At 44.6% G+C, this 20,570-nt stretch overlaps 1 protein-coding gene across 4 annotated transcripts in view; it reads right to left on the bottom strand.

Annotated features, from left to right (window-relative positions):
* pnut (septin 7-like protein pnut) overlaps window positions 1–20,570 on the bottom strand; it is a 294,459-nt gene that overhangs the window by 231,526 nt on the left and 42,363 nt on the right. For 2 of the 4 annotated variants that reach the window (XM_070095477.1, XM_070095480.1), the window contains exon 1: window positions 2,870–3,271. The exons of the other annotated variants lie outside the window; for them this stretch is intronic. In XM_070095477.1, coding sequence (XP_069951578.1) covers window positions 2,870–3,136 — 267 coding nt within the window. In that variant the 5' untranslated portion in view covers window positions 3,137–3,271. Of the gene's footprint in view, window positions 1–2,869; window positions 3,272–20,570 lie in introns of those variants that run through there. 4 annotated transcript variants of the gene reach the window in all.

Below are 20,570 nucleotides of genomic sequence, written 5' to 3'. Positions count from 1 at the left end.
TATATATACACACACACACACATACACCATAAGTAATTTATAGTATACGTCAGAGGAATATAATGGTTGCTTTGTGTAGCCACCAAAGAAGAGAGACAGTGAGGATAATTGAGTATAATAAGCATAAATTGGAATAACGGAGTAATTAAGGAGAAACTGAAAGGACAAATTAATTAAGCCAAATGTAACAGAGTAGTAGGCTCTGAGTATTCAACAACCAACAGTTATCCTTAGAGTTCATATTACCATTATTACTGTTTACCATATTTTATCATCACTATATATACGAGTTTTTGGATACCATACACTCAACACTTGAAACTTGCAGGAATACTGTAGCTTTTTAACACACACACAGTATTTTACTTCAAGAAACAATAATTACTGCACAGTGCTGATCAACGTTTTACCTACTCACCATCCACACACCGGAATGAAACACTAAGAATGGTATGCAATAAACGCAATAAAAACCGTAGAAGCCATAATCACAATTATGGAACTTTGTGTCACACCCACGGTTCAAGAATTCTTAATGAAACTGGACAAGTGCCAAATCTGCCAGGTTTACAAGGTTACGTAGTACCTGTAGGTCAAGCGGGGTTCCTGACGCGGGTCTTAGTACCTCTGAATGCGGCCAGCAACAGGCAGGTTATGCAAAGTGATCTGTTAAGTCATGCCGAGCTTGAGGTAAAACTTCTTAAAACAATCACAGGCACATCATCTTTGATACTCCAAGTTAAAAAAAAAAAAAAAACATGCTGGATGAGGCGAGTTGTTATATTTGCTAGACAGAGAAATATGGTTGTAAACTTGTAATCATCCTGCAGTGGCAGCAGATGCAGGAGAGCAAAGTGTAGAAGACACAGAGGAGAGTATACATTAAGATAGATGGGTATACCTGTACAAGCTTTGTAATAAATAGTACCACGTGTACCAACAGTTTGTACATAATAAACACCTGACCTCTCCTCGTTCCTGTCTATAATCTCCTCTTCCCTGGTCAAGAATATTAATACTGAACCTGGTATAACATGATACACACACATCGTGGGGGGAACCACGCGATTAACCAATTTAACCTTTTTAAATGAAAACGTTTCGGTCCTGGGACCCTGTTCAAGGTCCCAGGACCGAAACTTTTTCATTAATGTCCGAAATGTTTGTTCACGTATCTTTCTCCACGAAGTCTACTGACTTGATAAAAACTTTGTTGCATACCTGAAACTTTTGTCTAAATAAAGGTTTCTATAACTACAATTTTTATTTTCCTTCTGAACAAAGTTTCTTCAGAGGCGCCTGAGTTCCCCTGTCTCCTAATATCAAGTTAATTTTTACCAATAATCTGCCCTGTCCATAATTACTATTGCATTTGCTTTATCTGATTCCGTAAAGTGAAGTCCAGGATCTTTCCTTAAAATATGGTATAACTTAACAAATCTTTGATGACAATTGTGCTGCACGGGAATCAGTTGCACAGGTGTGAGCTTAGCTCACACCTGTGTAACTGAATCCTGAACGTCATCTGTCATTATTATTATAATCAAAAAGAAGCGCTAAGCCACAAGGACTATACAGCACGTCATCTGTCAAGATTTTTTTTTTTAACCCCACCAGCGTTATTTTGTTTACACTGCCGTGTCCTTCAGACAGGATGAAGACTTTCTTCAGGTTATTAGCCTGGGAGGCTTCATAACTCACGAAAGCCAAGTTGTGTGGTTTATTTCCGTCTGGGTTCCCTGGGTCTTCTTTCCCGGGACGCCACCCACAACAGTCTAATTAACTCCTAGAGGTCTAATTACTGATAGGAGGGCAATAATGTTAGAATTACCGACAGAATGTTAGGTAATGGACACAGATACAACTAATGTTACATCGTGGCAAAGTTTCGCTCTCCAGGAGCTTTGTCAAACCGTTACCACAATAATATGTCACATTAGTTGCCTCTATGACCGTTTACCTCACATACTGCTAGGTGGACACGCCCCTTTTGTCTATGCTTCTTTGAACTAGGATTCTTCCGGCTGTGAACCCAGCGCTCGGCCACCCAGCTACGTCATGGGATGCATAATAGATTAATGGTGGAAGTCGTTCCGGGGGTCAACGCCCACTCGGCTCAGTCCTTGACCAGGCCTCCCGGTGGATCAGGGCCTGATCAACCATGTTCTTACTGCTGGCCGCACGCAATCCAGCATACGAGCCACAGCCCGGCTGATCAAGACATTTACTAAGGAAACGTTACCCAATAAACATCTTCATCAGTGCATGTGTGTGTCTTTTTAAACACAAAATAGACTAGATGATCGGCATAAAAATGGAGTGACAGACGGGGCAGCTTAGTGTGACTTGCGCACGCTCGATAATAATAATATTTCTAAAACTACAAGGTGTACAGGTCTAGTTGACATCAGTGACACACTATACAGAAAGTCCCTTGTTATGCAGAGCATTTCGGATAAATTAGGTCAATTTTGTCCCAGGATGCGACCCACACCAGTCTACTAACACCCAGGTACTTTATATCCCACCAATAATACTTCCAAATTATGCTGGGTAGTAATGTTATAAAAAATTAACCATTGATAACAGAAAAAAATATAAAATACATAACACAGAACAACAACAATAATAGAATATGTAATTTTAAAATCAGTGAAAGTGATAGGAACAGTGATTTAAGGTAAGGGATGGAAGGAGGAAGGAAAGGAGGGAATGAGAGAGAAGGAGCGAATGAAGAAAATGAGGGAGCAGAAAGGAGCAGGACCGGTGATGGATGAGTGTTGGTAACTTTACTATGTACTCCATACCCATGGTGTGAGATGAGAGCAAGAGGGGCAGAACTTGTGTAAACAGAAGAGAGGGTACTCACCGCTGATATTGGCGAGGCAGAGGATGGCGGGGTGGCGGCGTTGTGATCGTGATGGTTGTTGTTGGTGGCAGTGGCGGTGGAAACACCAGAGGTGGTGGAGATGGGCGTGGTGGGCGTGGAGGCGGGCGTGGTAGCCGTGGAAGATGGGGACATCACAGTGGTATCCGTGACGGCGGGCGGGGCGAGTGGCAGGGCGGTGGGCGGACCGCCATTTGCCGTGGGTGTTGTTAGGGTGAGCGGGAGGGGCGGCAGGGCCGTGTCGGTCATGACGTGGGCGGTCCAGGTGGGCGGCGGAGTTGAGGAAAGGGAAGGAAGAAATCACAAGAGTCAATTAATGAGTGGGGATGTGTACGCTTGTGTCCGTCTCCCACCACTCTCTCCCCCCCAGGCCTTATTTTCCTCCTGTAATACCAGAACATGACAGGTAACACACACCACGCCAGGTATTATATACGACGCCATTATACATGACGCCAGGTATTATACATGACTCCAGGTAAAACTATACACGACGCCAGGTAAAACTATACACGACGCCAGGTAACATTATACACGACGCCAAGCACAATACATGACGCCAGGTATTATACACGACACCAGGTAATACTATACACGACTCGAGGTACTATACATGACGCCAGGTAACATACACAACGCCAGGTAACATTATACACGACTCCAGGTAACACTGCATTATACACGACGCTTGATAACGATACATGTATTTGAAACTACTATGTAACATCCCCCCCCCCCCAAAAAAAAAAAAGCTACATGAAATAATCGTAAATCGCCCTTCCCGTAAATCCCTTAACTCGATATCATTAAATATATTTTAGTTGGACATCACGAAATTAAAATTATGCTGATCTTGATCTGCGTTTCCTTTCCCGATATACAAACTACTATTCCATTTTCAGATTTTGCTTCAAAGTGGCTTATAAATTAATCCATAAATTAGGAAGACAAGCAAATAAAACGGGAAAAGCTAAATACTTGGGAGAGGAGTAGCTAAGTAATAAGAAAAGAGAGTGATGGTAAGGGAGGATGTGTCAGCACGGAGGAATGTGACCAGTGGAGTACCACAAGGTTCAGTACTGGCACCCATACTAGTCTTGATGTATGTTAACGTCCTCCAGGAGTCTTGCTCTCGTGTGTCAATGTTTGCGCACGATGCCAATATTATGAGACTCCAAACAAAAGAATAAGGAGAGCAAGTCACAATACCATGGGTGGAACAATTCACAAATAACCCACACTCTGGAAAGTAAACTGTAGAAGTTTCGATCAGCCTTGGATCATCGTCATTATCTGATCTGTCTTCTGACTTTCTTCTCTCCTCGCTCAGTTCGGACCTGATAACTGTCAGAAAGATCGAAACATTGCCCTAATTGCACGACATACCAAGCACCTTCAGGGAGACCTAATGAAATAAGTTTATAGTGAATGATAGTTAAATGGTCACTAATATTCATTAGTCTTTAATGTTTATTAGCCACAAATATAATAGTTATTTAGTTACTAATATTTATATTACTATTATTAGTTATTAGTAAATTACAAGTTAGTCAATTGTTGCCACATCATTGCAGCTAAATATAAAAATATTAATTCTCTACGCTTAGTTACTTGTTGCACACCCTGCACATTAGACTCCATCTTAGATTGTGCACCATCAACATGGAGTCTCCACCTCCTGGTGACCACAACACAAATATAACACTAGACACTCTGAAGTATTGATGGGGAGGACAGGGACAGGCTGTTTGAAATGCGAGAACCAAGAAGGAAGCTTGGTTATCTGTAGGTTATTGTAATCACTTCTGGAGGTCACTGCCCCCGCGGCCCGGTCCCAGATAAGGCCTCCTGGTTGCTGACCTGTTCAATTAAGGTGTTTGTGCCCGCAGCCCAGGTGATCGGGAACTGATCTGAGGAACCTGTCTAGTTCACTCTTCAAGACAGCTAGCAGTCTGTGGGTAATTCCCCTTATGCATGAAGGGAAGATGCTGAAGATTCATGGTCCTTTGATTTTCATCGGAGTTATCTTACACGTCTGTAAGCAAATTTGGGACCAATCCTCTCAATATCTTCAAGGTGTAGATTATTATATATCTTTCTCGCTTACGTTCTAAGGAGTACATTTCGAAGGACTAAGTGATTTCAGTAATTTAGGCGTTCGACTAAGTTTCTACGAGCTGCAATTTCTCCTGCCAGTCTCAGGTTAGAGGTGGAATGAATCTGATGTGTAAGTACATGAAAGTAGCTGGGAAAAGCACATAATAGGAAATGTAGCAATCCACGCTGAGGCTATGCGAATTGAAAAAAAAAAACTCGCTCCACAAACTTCTCCCCAAGGCATATAACTGACACCGACAGAGATATAAACCATAGCACCGTAACATCTTTTGCAGACGATACTAGAATCAGCACGAGAGCGGCTTTCATTGAAGACGCAGCAAGCCTCCAAGCTGATATCACCAAGTCTTCCAGTGGGCTACTGACAACAATATCCTGTTCATGAGGACAAATTTTAATTACTACGTTACGGAAAGTTTGGGGAAATAAAAACAGGATGGTAGTACAAGACAAACTCAAACCACTCTATAGAGCAAGTCTGTGAGACATCTGGGAATTATAATGTCAGATCTCACATTCAAACCACTGTCTTTCTTCAAGAGAGAATTCGACAGGTTTCTTTAGACTGTTCCCGATCAGCCGGGATGTGGTATGCATGCTGGACTGCAGACACCAACAGCCTGATCGATCTGCTTAGCAGCCAGGAGGCCTGGTCTGCAACCGGGCCTAAAGGGCGGTGACCTCCGCCAGTGACTATAAGTAACCTACCGTATTCAACAAACAGGAAAAGAGTAAGTGGATGAAACTCATGGGTTACAATGATCTCTATGCAACCGATGGTGACAATGGTTTATTCACCAGGAAATAGAACAAGTGTCTTCTGACACGGGTCTTTGTCTTAATGGTTCGTAACTACACAAGTATTTGTAAGCTTACTGGATCAAGGATTTACATGATTAAAAAAAGGACCACTAGTGCATTAAGATGATAGCAATAGTACTAGTGCTACTGTAACTGCTCGTGTTACTGCAGTGCACAACCGGACCTCCGGAGTGCCAGAGGCATGCTGGAGCGAACGGTGACTAGCAGACTACTATATTTTCAGGGCGACTTAAACTATTGATTCCCGAGGGACTGAACTAATTTGGCATAAACAACTACAACGGAAAGTTTATTCTAGTGATCCACATATTAGTTTGCAAAAAAAAAAAGAAGCCATTACGTACATTTGTCTTACACTACCAAACATCCTTAGGCCGCTCATGAAGACGGAGGTATAGTGGGTGGAGGTAAGGTGGAGGTGTTCAGGTGGTGGTGGTTAAGTGGGGTCGTACTATCATCACTATCACTCATCAGGTAAACATGTCTTCCAGCTACATATAAGAGAACGGGTGGGGCCTGAACTTATGGCAGGCGAGTCCTAAAACTCGCAGGCCAATGCGTTAACCCCTCGACCCTAATCGAAAGATTGATCCAACTAGGTATATTTCTATACATCATAAGGAGATTTGGCATGGGCACCACTGTGACCACAAATACAGGTTTTTACAGAGGAATCCCACACCAGCATGGCTACCACCATGCTTAACCTAACTGTATGACTTGACAAAGCTCGACAGAGTGAAGTTTGGTATATAATAAAGGTTTGCTCTTTACCAAGTTACTACAATTCCACACTAAATAGTGTCATGTCCCACCAGCAGGGTGAGGGGGAAGGGGTTGTACTCTATATACCATGAAGGTGCAAAGTCAATTTTAAAATGTGTTTATACTACTGGTTTAAATTTCTACAGGGGTTGCCTGCAGGACACTATACTAAGCATGCAGTGACCAGAAGAAAACAAGAAAAGGACACAAGTGCAACTAATGCGACAAAGCTCCTGGTGAGAGAAACGCTGCTACAATAAAATGTCGAATTAGTGGCTCTTGTGTCATTTTACTTAACATATTGTTGGTAATTCTACCAACATTAATACAAGTAGAAGAAATTATTATTATGTAGCGCTAAAAAAATTATGAACAACAACAAGTGACAATACCATGGCTGGAACTCACAAATAACCCACACTTAAGAGAGGAAACTTATAAGGACGTTTCGGTCCGTCCTCGACCACTCTCGTCACAGCTGACCTGAAAATGGCCCAGGAAGGACCAAAACATCGTCGTAAGTGTCTTCTCACAAGTGCAAGTTATTTTTTTCATTCAAAATGAAAATAGTTTCGACTGCTACATTTTGGTTGTTATCCCTGCCAAAGTTCAGCGCGTTAACCTACAAAGACGGGAGTGGCGGCCCTCTGACTAGTGCATGCAGCTGCTACAATAGATGATATATTTTAAGTACCTCCAGATCCTCAACACCTCCCCCCCCCCCACCTTCTCTCATCTCCCTTAACATCATACTCCCCAGCATTACCTCCCCACCGCTACCTCCCAACATCTCTCACACCCAACACACCAGACGGTCTCATCCTCACGTTACAAATTCGTGGGCATTATCAAGTTTTTTTTTATTTTGTACTGAGTTCGTGTGTGCGTGCTTGCATGCGTGTGGGTGTGGAGGAGGGTGGGGGCACTTGCATGTGTGATGGTGAGTGCGTTCAAGCATCTCTCCTCACAATGATCTGAGTCAATAACAGGTTACATCATCACATCAATGTGTCAAAGACATTACCACTGGTTAAGTCTCAGTGGGAAGAGCACTGCTACTCGACCTCCCCCACAAACACACACACATGATGGAGGCTGTGCAAACACTTGGGATCAAAACACTTCCAGCCTCTCACAGTGGCTCCAATCGCTATGGTGACACCACAACTATAACTCGCCACGCTGCTTGTATCGTTAATGCCACAACGCACTACATCCAACGATGATGTTGGTAGTCACAGAAAGCGCAAGTAATCCATTAGTTTGGTTATGAGGTAAATATGAGGTGAGTATGTGAGGCCTCGCACTATCACTCTAGATCACTTGAGGCCTCACACTCCAATGCTGGGGACCTCTAACTTGATTACTGGAGTCCTCACATCCCGCCATTGGCAGTTTCACACTTCATCGCCGGGAGTTTCAATCTACGTAACTGGAGGTCTCACAGTAAAGCAACACATGGGTTCAACACAGTAGTCACACAATACAGGGATCCTAAGTCAGATCGTAACAGCAGCTGTCGCAGAGACGTCACAGCAGCACTGTTTAGTATTATACACGGTAGTTGAGTGGCAGGGCTGAGGCAACAGGTTAGTGGGGGTACTTTTCACACGTAAGTAAACAAAGTGTACACAAGAATGGCCGTAGGTGATGACGGCCAGCTTGGCAGCCATGTAAATACCTTGAACACAACAAGCAGTAGCAGGTAAGGGCTGGGAATAAAAGACTTTTTAGGATTAACTCCAGAGGATAACGAAAGAAAGCTAAGCGGTGCGATTCCCACTGGTGTCCATAAGTCCTCAACTAGGTCATCCACAAAAGTATACTAACTCCTGTTATGTGAAGATGGGCAGCAGGTGTAATGAAACGTGCCCATAAATCTCACGTCACCTGGGGCTTGAACCTACGTCCTTCGGGTTCTGAGTGGAATGCTGTAGCAGAGCCAAGAGGTGCCAGTTGGGTGTGGATGCTGTCCCCGCCTTCAGATATGAGAGGTGAGGGAGTAACAATGAGGCTGCTCACCGCTACCCACTACACACTATCAAGGACGCCGTAGTACTACTGGCTATCATGACCACCACTGCTGCTGCTGTTGTGCTCTCAGGACTCTCACAAGGGCACTGCTTGTCGCCCTCACTGTTTCGTCTTGGCCCCCGCCACCACAACATACGAGGACTCCCAAATAAAACTCATACAAGCGGTGTACATGCTACCCATGTGCTCTGGTATAATATTGCTGCCAGTGTACGTGTTGTGTAATATAATGTGGTGGTGGTGGTGGAGTATTGTGGCGGGTACCCCACCCGCTGCCTCTCTCACGGTTGCCACACATCTCCCCACCTTATAAATAGTTCTCGTCAGGTTCCACTAGTTCCATTTAACACTCAAACACATCGCAAACTCAAGGAATAAATTGAATAGCGATAAAAAATATTCTATTTCTGCCGGAAGAGGACGAGAGTGAGGCTCATGTTAAGAGACCGTCTTGATGATTGGCACCTTGAAGCACAATACTTCCACCGTTGCTATACCCTAACATGCCAATTAGAGGACTGGGACAGCAGGTGAGAGGGTCGCCCCTGGCTGCCCCCACAAACAAGCAGGGGTCACCACAACCCCCATTCTCCCTCCCAGGACCAGTGTAACCACACGAGAGGATCCCAAAGAGAGCGACTACAGCGAGGCGACTGACTCAACTTGCCACACTCACACTCAACACTGCGGTTATCCTTTTCTCGAGCAAGCGCAGCGGTGGCCACACCGCTCAAGTTACCCCTCAACCGGTTTCTCAAGCTCAGAACCGCACTCGATACCACCCTCACCCACGTCCACCCCGTACACGCTGACGACACCTACACCCTGACACCACTCATACCCACGTTGGTTTTGGACATGGAATTAAAATCCATGCAAAAACCTGATCGTTCAGGCCAGCATCCAGGAATGATACTTATAATGGTATACAATAGCGACAAGTACATGAATAAGACATGTGCAACTGTTGGGAATCTTTGTTTCAGAAAGTTTCGCTTACACTGTAGGCTTCTACAGCCGAATACCGAAACAGAAGCAGTGTAGAGGTAATGATGATGTGATCAGCTGATGAAGTGGTCACTCCCTTAGCCTGATGATGATGTGATCAGATGAGGCGGTCAGTCTCTCAGCCTGGAGAGGCGTTGAGCAGTTTCACAATGTTCAAGACAATGGGGGTGAACACCCCCACACCCACATCTAGTATCGGGCCCTTACTCAGACAGGATGGGACTTACACAGATGACAACAAGGAAATGAGTGAAATATTGAAATCCCAGTACGACTCTGTGTTTAGTGAACCACTAATCGGTCTGAGGATCGACGACCCAAATGATTTCTTCATGAATGAGCCTCAAAACTCCATAAATGTATGCCAGATTTCCGACATTACCCTAACTCCGATAGATTTCGAAAAAGCCATTGACAACATGCCTATGCACTCAGCCCCGGGCCCAGACTCGTGGAACTCTGTTTTCATTAAGAACTGCAAGAAACCCCTCTCGCGTGCCCTAAGTACACTATGGAGGAGGAGCTTGGACATGGGTGAAATTCCACAGTCACTTAAAACGACGGATATAGCCCCACTCCATAAAGGTGGCAGCAAAGCATTAGCTAAGAACTATAGACCAATAGCTCTGACGTCCCACATCATAAAAATCTTTGAAAGAGTGCTAAGAAGCAGGATTGCAAATCACCTGGATTCCCAAAATCTGCACAATCCAGGGCAACATGGGTTCAGGGCAGGTCGCTCCTGCCTCTCACAACTACTGGATCACTATGACATGGCCTTGAATGCACTGGAAGAAAAAAAGAATGCAGATGTAATATACACAGACTTTGCAAAAGCATTTGACAAATGCGATCTTGGCGTAATAGCCCATAAAATACGTGCTAAAGGAATAACTGGGAAAGTGGGAAGATGGATCTTCAACTTCCTAACACATCGAACACAAAGAGTAGTGGTCAACAGAGTTAAATCGGAGGCTGCCATAGTGAAGAGCTCTGTTCCACAAGGCACAGTACTCGCCCCCATCTTATTCCTTATCCTCATATCAGACATAAACAGAGATATACACCACAGCACCGTATCATCCTTTGCGGATGATACTAGGATCTGCATGAGGCTGTCATCTGCTGAGGACGCGGTTAACCTCCAAGAAGATATAAACAAAGTTTTCCAGTGGGCAACGGTAAACAATATGATGTTCAATGAGGACAAATTCCAACTACTCCGTTATGGAAAACTGGAGGAGATAATAACTAGAACAGAGTATACTACTGACTCCGGTCATAAAATAGAGCGGAAAAATAATGTAAGGGACCTGGGAGTAGTAATGTCTGAGGATCTCACTTTCAAGGATCACAACAGTGCCACGATCGCACGTGCAAAGAAAATGATAGGATGGATAATGAGAAGTTTCAAAATGAGAGATGCCAAGCCCATGATGATCCTTTTCAAATCACTTGTTCTCTCTAGGCTAGAATACTGCTGTACATTAACATCTCAATTCAAAGCAGGTGAAATCGCAGATCTAGAGAGTGTACAGAGATCCTTTACTGCACGTATAAGTTCTGTCAAGCACCTTAACTACTGGGAACGCTTGGAAGCACTTGACTTGTACTCGTTGGAACGCAGGAGGGAGAGATATATCATAATCTACACTTGGAAAATCTTGGAAGGAATGGTCCCAAATCTGCACACAGAAATCACTCCTTACAAAAGTAAAAGACTGGGCAGGCGATGCAAAATGCCCCCAATAAAAAGTAGGGGCGCCATTGGTACACTAAGGGAAAACACCGTAAGTGTCCGGGGCCCAAAACTGTTCAACAGCCTCCCATCAAGCATTAGGGGAATTGTCAATAAACCCCTGGCTGCCTTCAAGAGAGAGCTGGACAGATACCTAAAGTCAGTGCCGGATCAGCCGGGCTGTGGCTCGTACGTCGGACTGCGTGCGGCCAGCAGTAACAGCCTAGTTGATCAGGCCCTGATCCATCGGGAGGCCTGGTCATGGACCGGGCCGCGGGGGCGTTGATCCCCGGAATAACCTCCAGGTAACCCCTCCAGGCTGAAGGACTGACCTCAAAACTGCATCAAGGCTGATGGACTGATCACATCATCTTTACCTCTTTCTAGTTTCTACTTCCTCCTCTCTGTATTCGACTGAAAAAGACTACACTGCAGGCGAAACGTTTTGAAAATAAAGATACCCAGCTGCTGCACATGTATCTTACGCATCCAGGCCTAGTCTGGGACCGGGCCGCGGGGGCGGTGACCTTCGGAAACGATTAAAGGTAACATCGGAAAGTGGGAAGCGCAGCCTATTGCACGTTGCAACGAGGACATCACCTACAATACACACGACCTGTTGCAGATTCGCACCAGCTGTGCTGAAATCCATAGAGAGAATTCAACCCCCCGAGAAAACATGGAAGAAAGACCACTAAGAGTGATCAGGAACAATGTGCTCAGGACATACCATGGAAAACCACCTCAGCTTCAACGAAATCCAGGGACAAACTTTTTCCCATGCGGACACAAAAGTTTCGACCTACAATAAAAGTTTCGCAAGGGAAAAAAAAAGTTGATGGAGGCCCCAGAAGCGAAAAGATTAGCCTGAGAAGAAGTAATGCTGCCAGATGTTGTTAGCATTCTACGGGTCGAAAAAGACTTAAATCATGAAGGAAAAGCACCGTGATTGTACGTGTTATATGTTTAAAGGGTAGAGAAGAACAGCGTCGAAGGAAAGCGCACAGAGATAAACAACTAAGCTTTTCAGCGTAAAAATAGTTCAATCTGCATGTTTAAATTGTCAATGTGCTTGTAGCTTTGTGTTATCACTGGTTCGTAATATATATGTGCAACTCATCGTGGCTCTAGCATACAAAAACAAGTGAACATTCTAGGTGGCAATGTTATTGTGTTCTCTAGTATTCTTTTACAAATATTGGAGCCATTACCTCTAGTGTCCTCTTACCACATGCATGAATTTCTTGTCACATTAAAATATTTTCATGGCATATGGAAGTACTGAACTGAATCTAATGTTAATCTATCCTTAACTACTGCAGTTCTGCCTGTCACTATTGTTAGCATTTAGATGTTAACATTTGTGCAAGCACTTGAAGTCTATTGTGTGCAATAAAAAGTGGAACCTCTAAAAAATTGCAAATAAAATGTTTTGCTCCTTCTAAAGAATTTACTATTATTATTATAATTATTATCATTCAAAAATTTAGCACCATTTTCAACGTTGGTATTTTCTTTGATGAAATTCTATCTTTACCACTTGTATTGTTTATTTCCAAGTCAACTGTGTGTGTTGTAAAATGTAGTGTTGTTATGGTGGTATGTTCACTCACACGACAAGTTGCGCTGTCCAATAAACTCGCCCTTCTGGCCAAAATCTTTATTGAGAACAAGGTGATTCCTGGAATCTTGTCTGCTCGCGGTTATATGTCAAGTTACCATTCACTTAGCTGCACTTGCCGGGGTCGAGCTTTAGCTCCTGGCCTTAACCTTAAAACCTGGTCGACAAATACTGGTACCAGGCTTCTTGTGATCATACCTACTTAAGTGTTCGCTGGTACTTGTTGCAATGCATGACACTTTTTTCATATTTAGCAAAATTCGATACACGAGCAGTGTGCTACAATGATATTCCAAATCACTGCTACATTATTATTATTATAATCAAGGGGGAAGCGCTAAACCCGGAGGATTATACAGCGCCTGGGGGGGGGGGGGATGTGGAAGGCATTCAGGCTTAATTCGGGGAACTGGAGCACAGATCCAATTCCCTAAATCAAGAGCCCCTCACCAACATCAAGGAACCTTCCTTGAGGGGAATCACTGCTACAAAGTGGGAAGAAAAACTATGTTTCCATGGCATATTCCTGCCACTAGAAGAGGGTAAAGGGGAAACGCTGAATATTTATTGCTTCTGTCCTGTAACTGCAGGCTTTTGTATGTGCAACAATCTTTTTCACCTCTGTTGGCTTTTCTTATCAGCTGATGGTGCGAAGATAAATATAACTATTATATTTTAATAATCATCATCTATAGTGCTTATCAACATTCTTGTGAGCATCTCAACGTGCAATGTACACAATTAATTACATAAGTATAATGATGTAATGAGTAAAAATAAAAGCCTCAAGTAAAGAATCTTAAAAACTTAGGCATTTAAGGAAAGTGGATGATAACAGGAGTGAGAAATAATGATGGGAGTGAAAGGAATAAAGTCACAATATTGTGTGTGGAACAATTCGCCAGTTGTGGCTCGACAGTAATGCAGGACGGACAGAAACGACACAAGGTTCTTTTTGTGTGTGTGGATTTTTGGTGAATGGGAGTTAAAGGCAACAACGAGAGTGAAAGACATTGATTGAAGAGACAATGAGGGCAGCTGAGGGCGGGAGGATGTAGTAGTGATGGGCGGGCAAGGGCAGGAAGAGGGCAGGGGAAGTGGGTCCTTGAGACACGTGAGGGGCAGTAGAGCACGAGGAGTCCTACTTAACATAAACAATGCCTAGTACAGTGCCCGGGATACGGCGCCTGGTACCACAGTACAGTGCCCGGTATACACCTTGCACCACACATGCAGCCCTCCACAACACCCAGGGCACGGGGTCTAGGATACCTGAAAACACCTAAGAGATGTTTCGGGATTCAATGCCCTCGCGGCCCGGTCCCGGACCAGGCTTCCCGGTGCATCAAGGCTTGGAGATCTGCAGTGTCCTCAATAGATGCTGCTCCCATACAAATTCTAGTATCATCTGCAAAGGATGATATGGTGCTATGATTTATATCCCTATCCATATCGGATATGAGGGTGAGACGATGCACCATCCCCTCCAATGAAAAGCAGGGGTGTCACTAGCACGTTAAGAGACCATACATTAAGTGTCAGGGGCCCGAGACTGTTCAACTGCCTCCCAGCACACATAAGGGGGATTACCAACAGACCCCTGGCAGTCTTCAAGCTGGCACTGGAGAAGCACCTAAAGTCAGTTCCTGATCAGCCGGGCTGTGGCTCGTACGTTGGTTTGCGTGCAGCCAGCAGCAACAGCCTGGTTGATCAGGCTCTGATACACCAGGAGGCCTGGTCACAGACCGGGCCGCGGGGGAGTTGACCCCCGGAACTCTCTCCAGGTAAACTCCAGGAGGGAAAAGGATGGAGTGAGTAATGTGCCTTAAGGAACAGTCTTTTATTGTAGCAGCATCTGACCTCACTCGTTGCATTCTATTTGTTTGAAAAGTTAAAAACCCATCTGCCCACTTTCCAGTTATTCCTTTTACACGCATCTTGTGCGCTATTACACTATCATCTCGTTTGTCGAAGGCTTCTGTAAAATCTATGTACAATACATCTACATTTTGTTTGTCTTCCAGTACATTCAAGGCAATAGCACAATGGTCCAGTAGTTGCTAGAGACAGGAACGACCTGCTCTAAACCCAGGCTGACCTGGGTTGTGCAACTGTTGCAAATCCATGTGGTTAGCGATCGTGCTTCTTAAAACTCAGAATTTTTTTTTAATAACGTGGGACGTCAGTGCTATCGGTCTATAATTCTTTGTTATTGCTTTGCTGCCACCTTTGTGGAATGAAGTTGTATCCGTTGTTTATAATGACTGAGATGACCACCGTGTCTAGGTTATCTCTCCGTAGAATATTTTAGACACGTGATAGGGGTTTCTTGCAGTTCTTGACGAACAAGGGGCAGAGTGCATTGGCATGACTTGCACCACAGTGCAATGGCTGGGGCACAGAGCCTGGTACCACAGTACAAGTATCCAGAGCACTACGCCTGGCACTACACTGACAGCCCTCTACCAAACACTGAGGAGGGTAAGACTAAAGCAAGGAAAAATGAAGATGCAGAAAAAAAAGAAAGCCTGGGAAGAAGTGAGGATGAAGTGCATGAAACAGTGAGGAACAGTGAAGTAGTATTTGATGTTACTGAGAGAGAAAATAAGAGGGGGGGGGGTATTAGCATGCCCCGGGTGCAAGCCCTAAGCTATGAGAGACCTGGAGTAGCTGCTAGAGGTCACCGCCCAGCGGCACAAACCAGACTAATGGACAAGTCTCCCTTACACCAGTTACCCCGGGTCACCTAGCAGTAAATAGTTAACTAGAATTTTGTCAATTGTTGTGGGGGGTTACATTCAGGAGACAAAGCATAATTAATGCTCGACTTTTAAATGCGCCGAGGTAGGACAGCAGCTCTTGAAGGAAGAGATGAAGAGGAAATGCAGAAACAAAGTTAGAGAAGATGAGAGACGAGAAAGGAAAATGTGGTGAGGAGAAGGTTGAAAGAAGCACTGGATTTAAGAGAGAGAATGACTCCAACTTCATCATGTTCCCTACTTGTATGTCTCATAACAATAAAAAGGCTTTCAGATGAGCTGATGTAGGTAACAGTTCTTAGCTTGTAAATAAAGTTATGAATGCTTACCCAAACCTTGTTAAACCCTGCGTAAAAGACAGACAGACAGAGAGAGAGAGAGAGAGAGAGAGAGAGAGAGAGAGAGAGAGAGAGAGAGAGAGAGAGAGAGAGAGAGAGAGAGAGAGACAGAGAGAGACAGAGAGAGAGAGAGAGAGAGAGAGAGAGAGAGAGAGAGAGAGAGACAGACAGAGAGAGAGAGAGAGAGAGAGAGAGAGAGAGAGAGAGAGAGAGAGAGAGAGAGAGAGAGAGAGAGAGAGAGAGAGAGAGAGAGAGAGAGAGAATGAAGAGCAATATTGTCAATAATAAGGGAAAACATCAGCACCCTAGGTCTTCCCTACCTCGAGAAGCAACTAACCCTCATTTCCCTACCTCCATATTCATTAAAGAACATAAAGGCACAATACCGTGACTGGAACAATACACAAATAACCCGCACACACGAGAAACTTATGACGACGTTTCGGTCCAACTTGAACCCTGAACTAGCCCCACACATTTTTTTTACATCCTTTCGAAAGTCATCTCTCACCGCTTCCTGTAAACCCGCAAATAATATTTGCTTCATCTTAAATCTGATCAAGTTAAATTACATAAATATCAGACAATTTAACCCCAAGTAAATAAATAAAAAACGGTAACAATGAGTTTGGAAATGCGGGCGCCGCAAAAGCTGGACACGTTCAAATGTGGACGATGATTACTTGTGGTGTGTGCATGTGCTGCACGAGCAATCTGTCCCATAAATAAAACGAGTATTGCCACACGTATAACAGTACTACCTTAATTTCTGCCAGGAGGCCTGGTCTGGGACCGGGCAGCGGAGGCGGTCACATCCGGAAGTGTGTCCAGGTAAACTAGAACCTACAAAAATGTATATTTGTTACGTATGTATATTTTGTTTGCGTCAACTTAACCGGCAACAAGGACATAACATTAAGGGGGGGGGGGGTTAAGTACCGTATTTTCTGGTTTACAAGGGGCACTTTTTCCCAGTCTTGGAAAATCAGCCTGCACCTTATATGCTCAAGGTCAGCCTTTGGGTTACGCTTTAAAGATGTTTACTAACGTTACAACTGACTGGAAACATCGTTGTTAAGACACACAGGCAACACTTAAGCAACTTTATTCCGAAACGTTTCGCCTACACAGTAGGCTTCTTCAGTCGAGTACAGAAAGTAGGCAGGAGCAGTAGAGATGTGAAGACGATGTAATCAGTCCATCACCCTTAAAGTCGTAGATTTGAGGTTGTCAGTCGCTCAGCCTGGAGACGTTCTGTTCTGAAGTCTGGTGCGCCTTATATGCCGGAAAATACGGTAACTTGCAGGTAACGTGGGCCTCGCAGTGGGTTATATATGGTAGCTGGTCATACACTGATAAAAGGAACTTGTCCAGTTGCCTCCTAAAGACAGCCAGAGGTTTGTTGGAAATTCCCCTGATCCACGAAGGGAGGGCGCTGAAGAGTTGGTGACCTCTGATACTCATCGAGTTCTTAGAGTACTCTTGGAGCTCCTGCTTTTTTTTTTGGTGGAAGTATTTTGCACTGTCTGCCTTAGTCTTGTTGTAATATGGAATGATTTCGGTATTCTGGTTTGGGACCAGAACCTCCAGGATTTTACAAGTGGAAATTACTGTGTACCTTTCTCGCCTATTTTCCAAGGAATACAATGGAAGGGACTTCAAACATTCCCAGTAGTTCAGACGCTTGAATGTATACGAACAATAAAAGTTCTCTGTACGTTTTCCAGCTTAGCAATCTCGCCTGCCTTGAAAAGGGCCGTCAGTATACAGCAGTATTCCAGCCTGGAGAAAACAAGTGACTAAGAGTATCATTAGCTCAGCATCTCTTGTTTTGAAAGTTCTAGTTATCCAGCCTATCACTTTTTCTTGCGGTAGCAATAGCAACACTGTTGTGATCCTCGAATCTGCGATCTTCCGACATTATTACTCCCAAGTCCCACACACAGGACTCTGGCAGAACGTTGGTATTCCCATGCTCCAGATTCAAACAGGAAGATAGAATGTCTAACGGTAAGAAAGAGACATACGCAGTAACTGGTACATTTATTAAGGAGACGTTTCGCCAACCAGTGGCTTTATCAATCCAACCAGTGGCTTTATCAATCCAACCAGTGGCTTTATCAATCCAACCAGTGGCTTTATCAATCCAACCAGTGGCTTTATCAATCCAACCAGTGGCTTTATCAATCCAACCAGTGGCTTTATCAATCCAACCAGTGGCTTTATCATTGGAGTGATAAAGAGACTGACTGGCTAATCGTCCTGGTTACCGCACATGTTTCTCTCAGTGTTATTCACCGTTTTATTACCTCGACATGCTTAACAATGGTAAGGAAGACACCAATTATGTCTAAGATACAGACAACACCTTTATGGAGAAGAGGGAAGGAGGGAGAAGAGGGAGGGAGGGAGGGACAATGATAGAAAGAGGTAAAGACGAAGGGAGACAGGGGCAATGATGAAGAGGTATGGAGGGAAGGGCAATGATGGAGAGGTGGGGTAGGGAGGGGCAATGATGGAGGTATGGAGGCGGGAGGGAGGGACAATGGAGAGGTATGGAGGGAAGAACAATGATGGAGAAATTGAGGCAAGGAAAATGAACGAAGGGAGGGAGAGAAACAAAGAGAGAGGGAGTGAGGGAGGGATGCTGTGTTGCTCATGGTTTACGAGACACAAAACATTCCACGCTGCTTAACATCACACCTCGTAAACACCAACCAGAAGACAGCCAGTCAGGGAAGAGGAGGAGGTAGGAGGGGAAAGGACGGAGGATGAGAGGAACAGGGCAAAGGCAGGCAGAAAGGTAGGAAAGTAGGGAAACAGGCAAATAGAAAGGTAGAAAGCCAGATAGGGAAAAAGGCACAGACAAAATATAAGTTAGAACGAGGCTAAAGGTTACATTAAGGTTTATCTATAGGCTACCTGTAGTCACTTCCGGAGGTTCGGTCCCAGACAAGGCCTCCTGAAAGTTTCTGGGATCATCTTCCCCAGAGGTCCGGTCCCAGACCAGGCCTCCTGAAACAGTCTCTGGGAACATCTTCCCCAGAGGTCTGGTCCCAGACCAGGCCTCCTGAAACAGTCTCTGGGATCATCCTCCCCAGAGGTTCAGTCCCAGACCAGGCCTCCGGAAACAGTCTCTGGGATCATCTTCCCCAGAGGTCCGGTCCCAGACCAGGCCTCCTGAAACAGTCTCTGGGATCATCTCCCCCAGAGGTCTGGTCCCAGACCAGGCCTCCTGAAACAGTCTCTGGGATCATCTCCCCCAGAGGTCCGGTCCCAGACCAGGCCTCCTGAAACAGTCTCTGGGATCATCTCCCCCAGAGGTCCGGTCCCAGACCAGGCCTCCTGAAACAGTCTCTGGGATCATCTCCCCCAGAGGTCCGGTCCCAGACCAGGTCTCCTGAAACAGTCTCTGGGATCATCTTCCCCAGAGGTCCGGTCCCAGACCAGGCTTCCCAATTTAAAAAAGGTAATATTACAGTATTAAGAATTATTAAACACACAGGAAAGTATACTTTTTAATTTTACTTTCCTGTGTGTTACTGTGATACTAAGAACAAGTAGAAGATTGTAAGATTTACACGAGACGGGAGGAGGAGAATCCTGTGAGAGTACATTAACTGTATTGATGGGAGGAGCCAGCAACAGCCTGGTTGAACAGGAAGTCAACTGCAAAGCTTGGTCCCATGCCGGGATGAGGTAGAAAAACTCTAGAAACCGTTGACAGGTATGTTACATGTGCACAGGAAAGTACAGCATAGTGAAAGAAATGTGAAGGCAGTGAATGTCACATCTACAACTCACAAGCGAGTTAGTTATGTTTTTATTATAAAGAAATCCCCGTGGTCAACACATTCCTACTTACATCATTATTTTTCCTGGTAGCTCTAATTCCTTGGATGAAGAGCCCCCGGGCAGCATGAAGGAGCCTCCCTTAATGGGAGGTGTTTGCAGAGGAAACAAGAGTACAGAGGGAGGCTATGTTACACACACGTCCGTGCTGTGCTTGTAACACTGAATGATTCCCAACTTTTCAAGGTGGGGGAGGGAGGGAGGAGCCTTGAAGCTGGTCAAGAACTCTCCATCCAAATAATAATATCTTTATTTACAAGTACATGTACAAGGTATACAGACCATAGCTGACATCAATGACATACGTACTACTATATAGAAAGCCGTTTGTTATGCTGAACATTCCGAGCAAATTGGGTCAGTTTTATCCCAGGATGCGACCCACACCAGTCGATTAACACTCAGGTACCCATTTTAAACTGATGGGTGAACATGGACAGGGACAGCAGGTGTCTTATGGAAACACGTCCCTAATGTTTTCCAGCCGTACCGGAGGAGATTCGAACCCCGGACCTCAAACACAGAATACAACCTCGTTCATATTTGCTAATATACAGGGCCTTAATAAGCCATCCACCAACAACAAAATACCTTTTATCAGTGGACTTCTAGTGGAGTCTAATGCAAT

The sequence above is a fragment of the Cherax quadricarinatus genome, chromosome 50 (assembly GCF_038502225.1).
Source record: "Cherax quadricarinatus isolate ZL_2023a chromosome 50, ASM3850222v1, whole genome shotgun sequence".
Classification (NCBI taxonomy): Eukaryota; Metazoa; Arthropoda; class Malacostraca; order Decapoda; family Parastacidae; genus Cherax; species Cherax quadricarinatus.
This window is presented reverse-complemented; position numbering and strand designations above follow the sequence as displayed.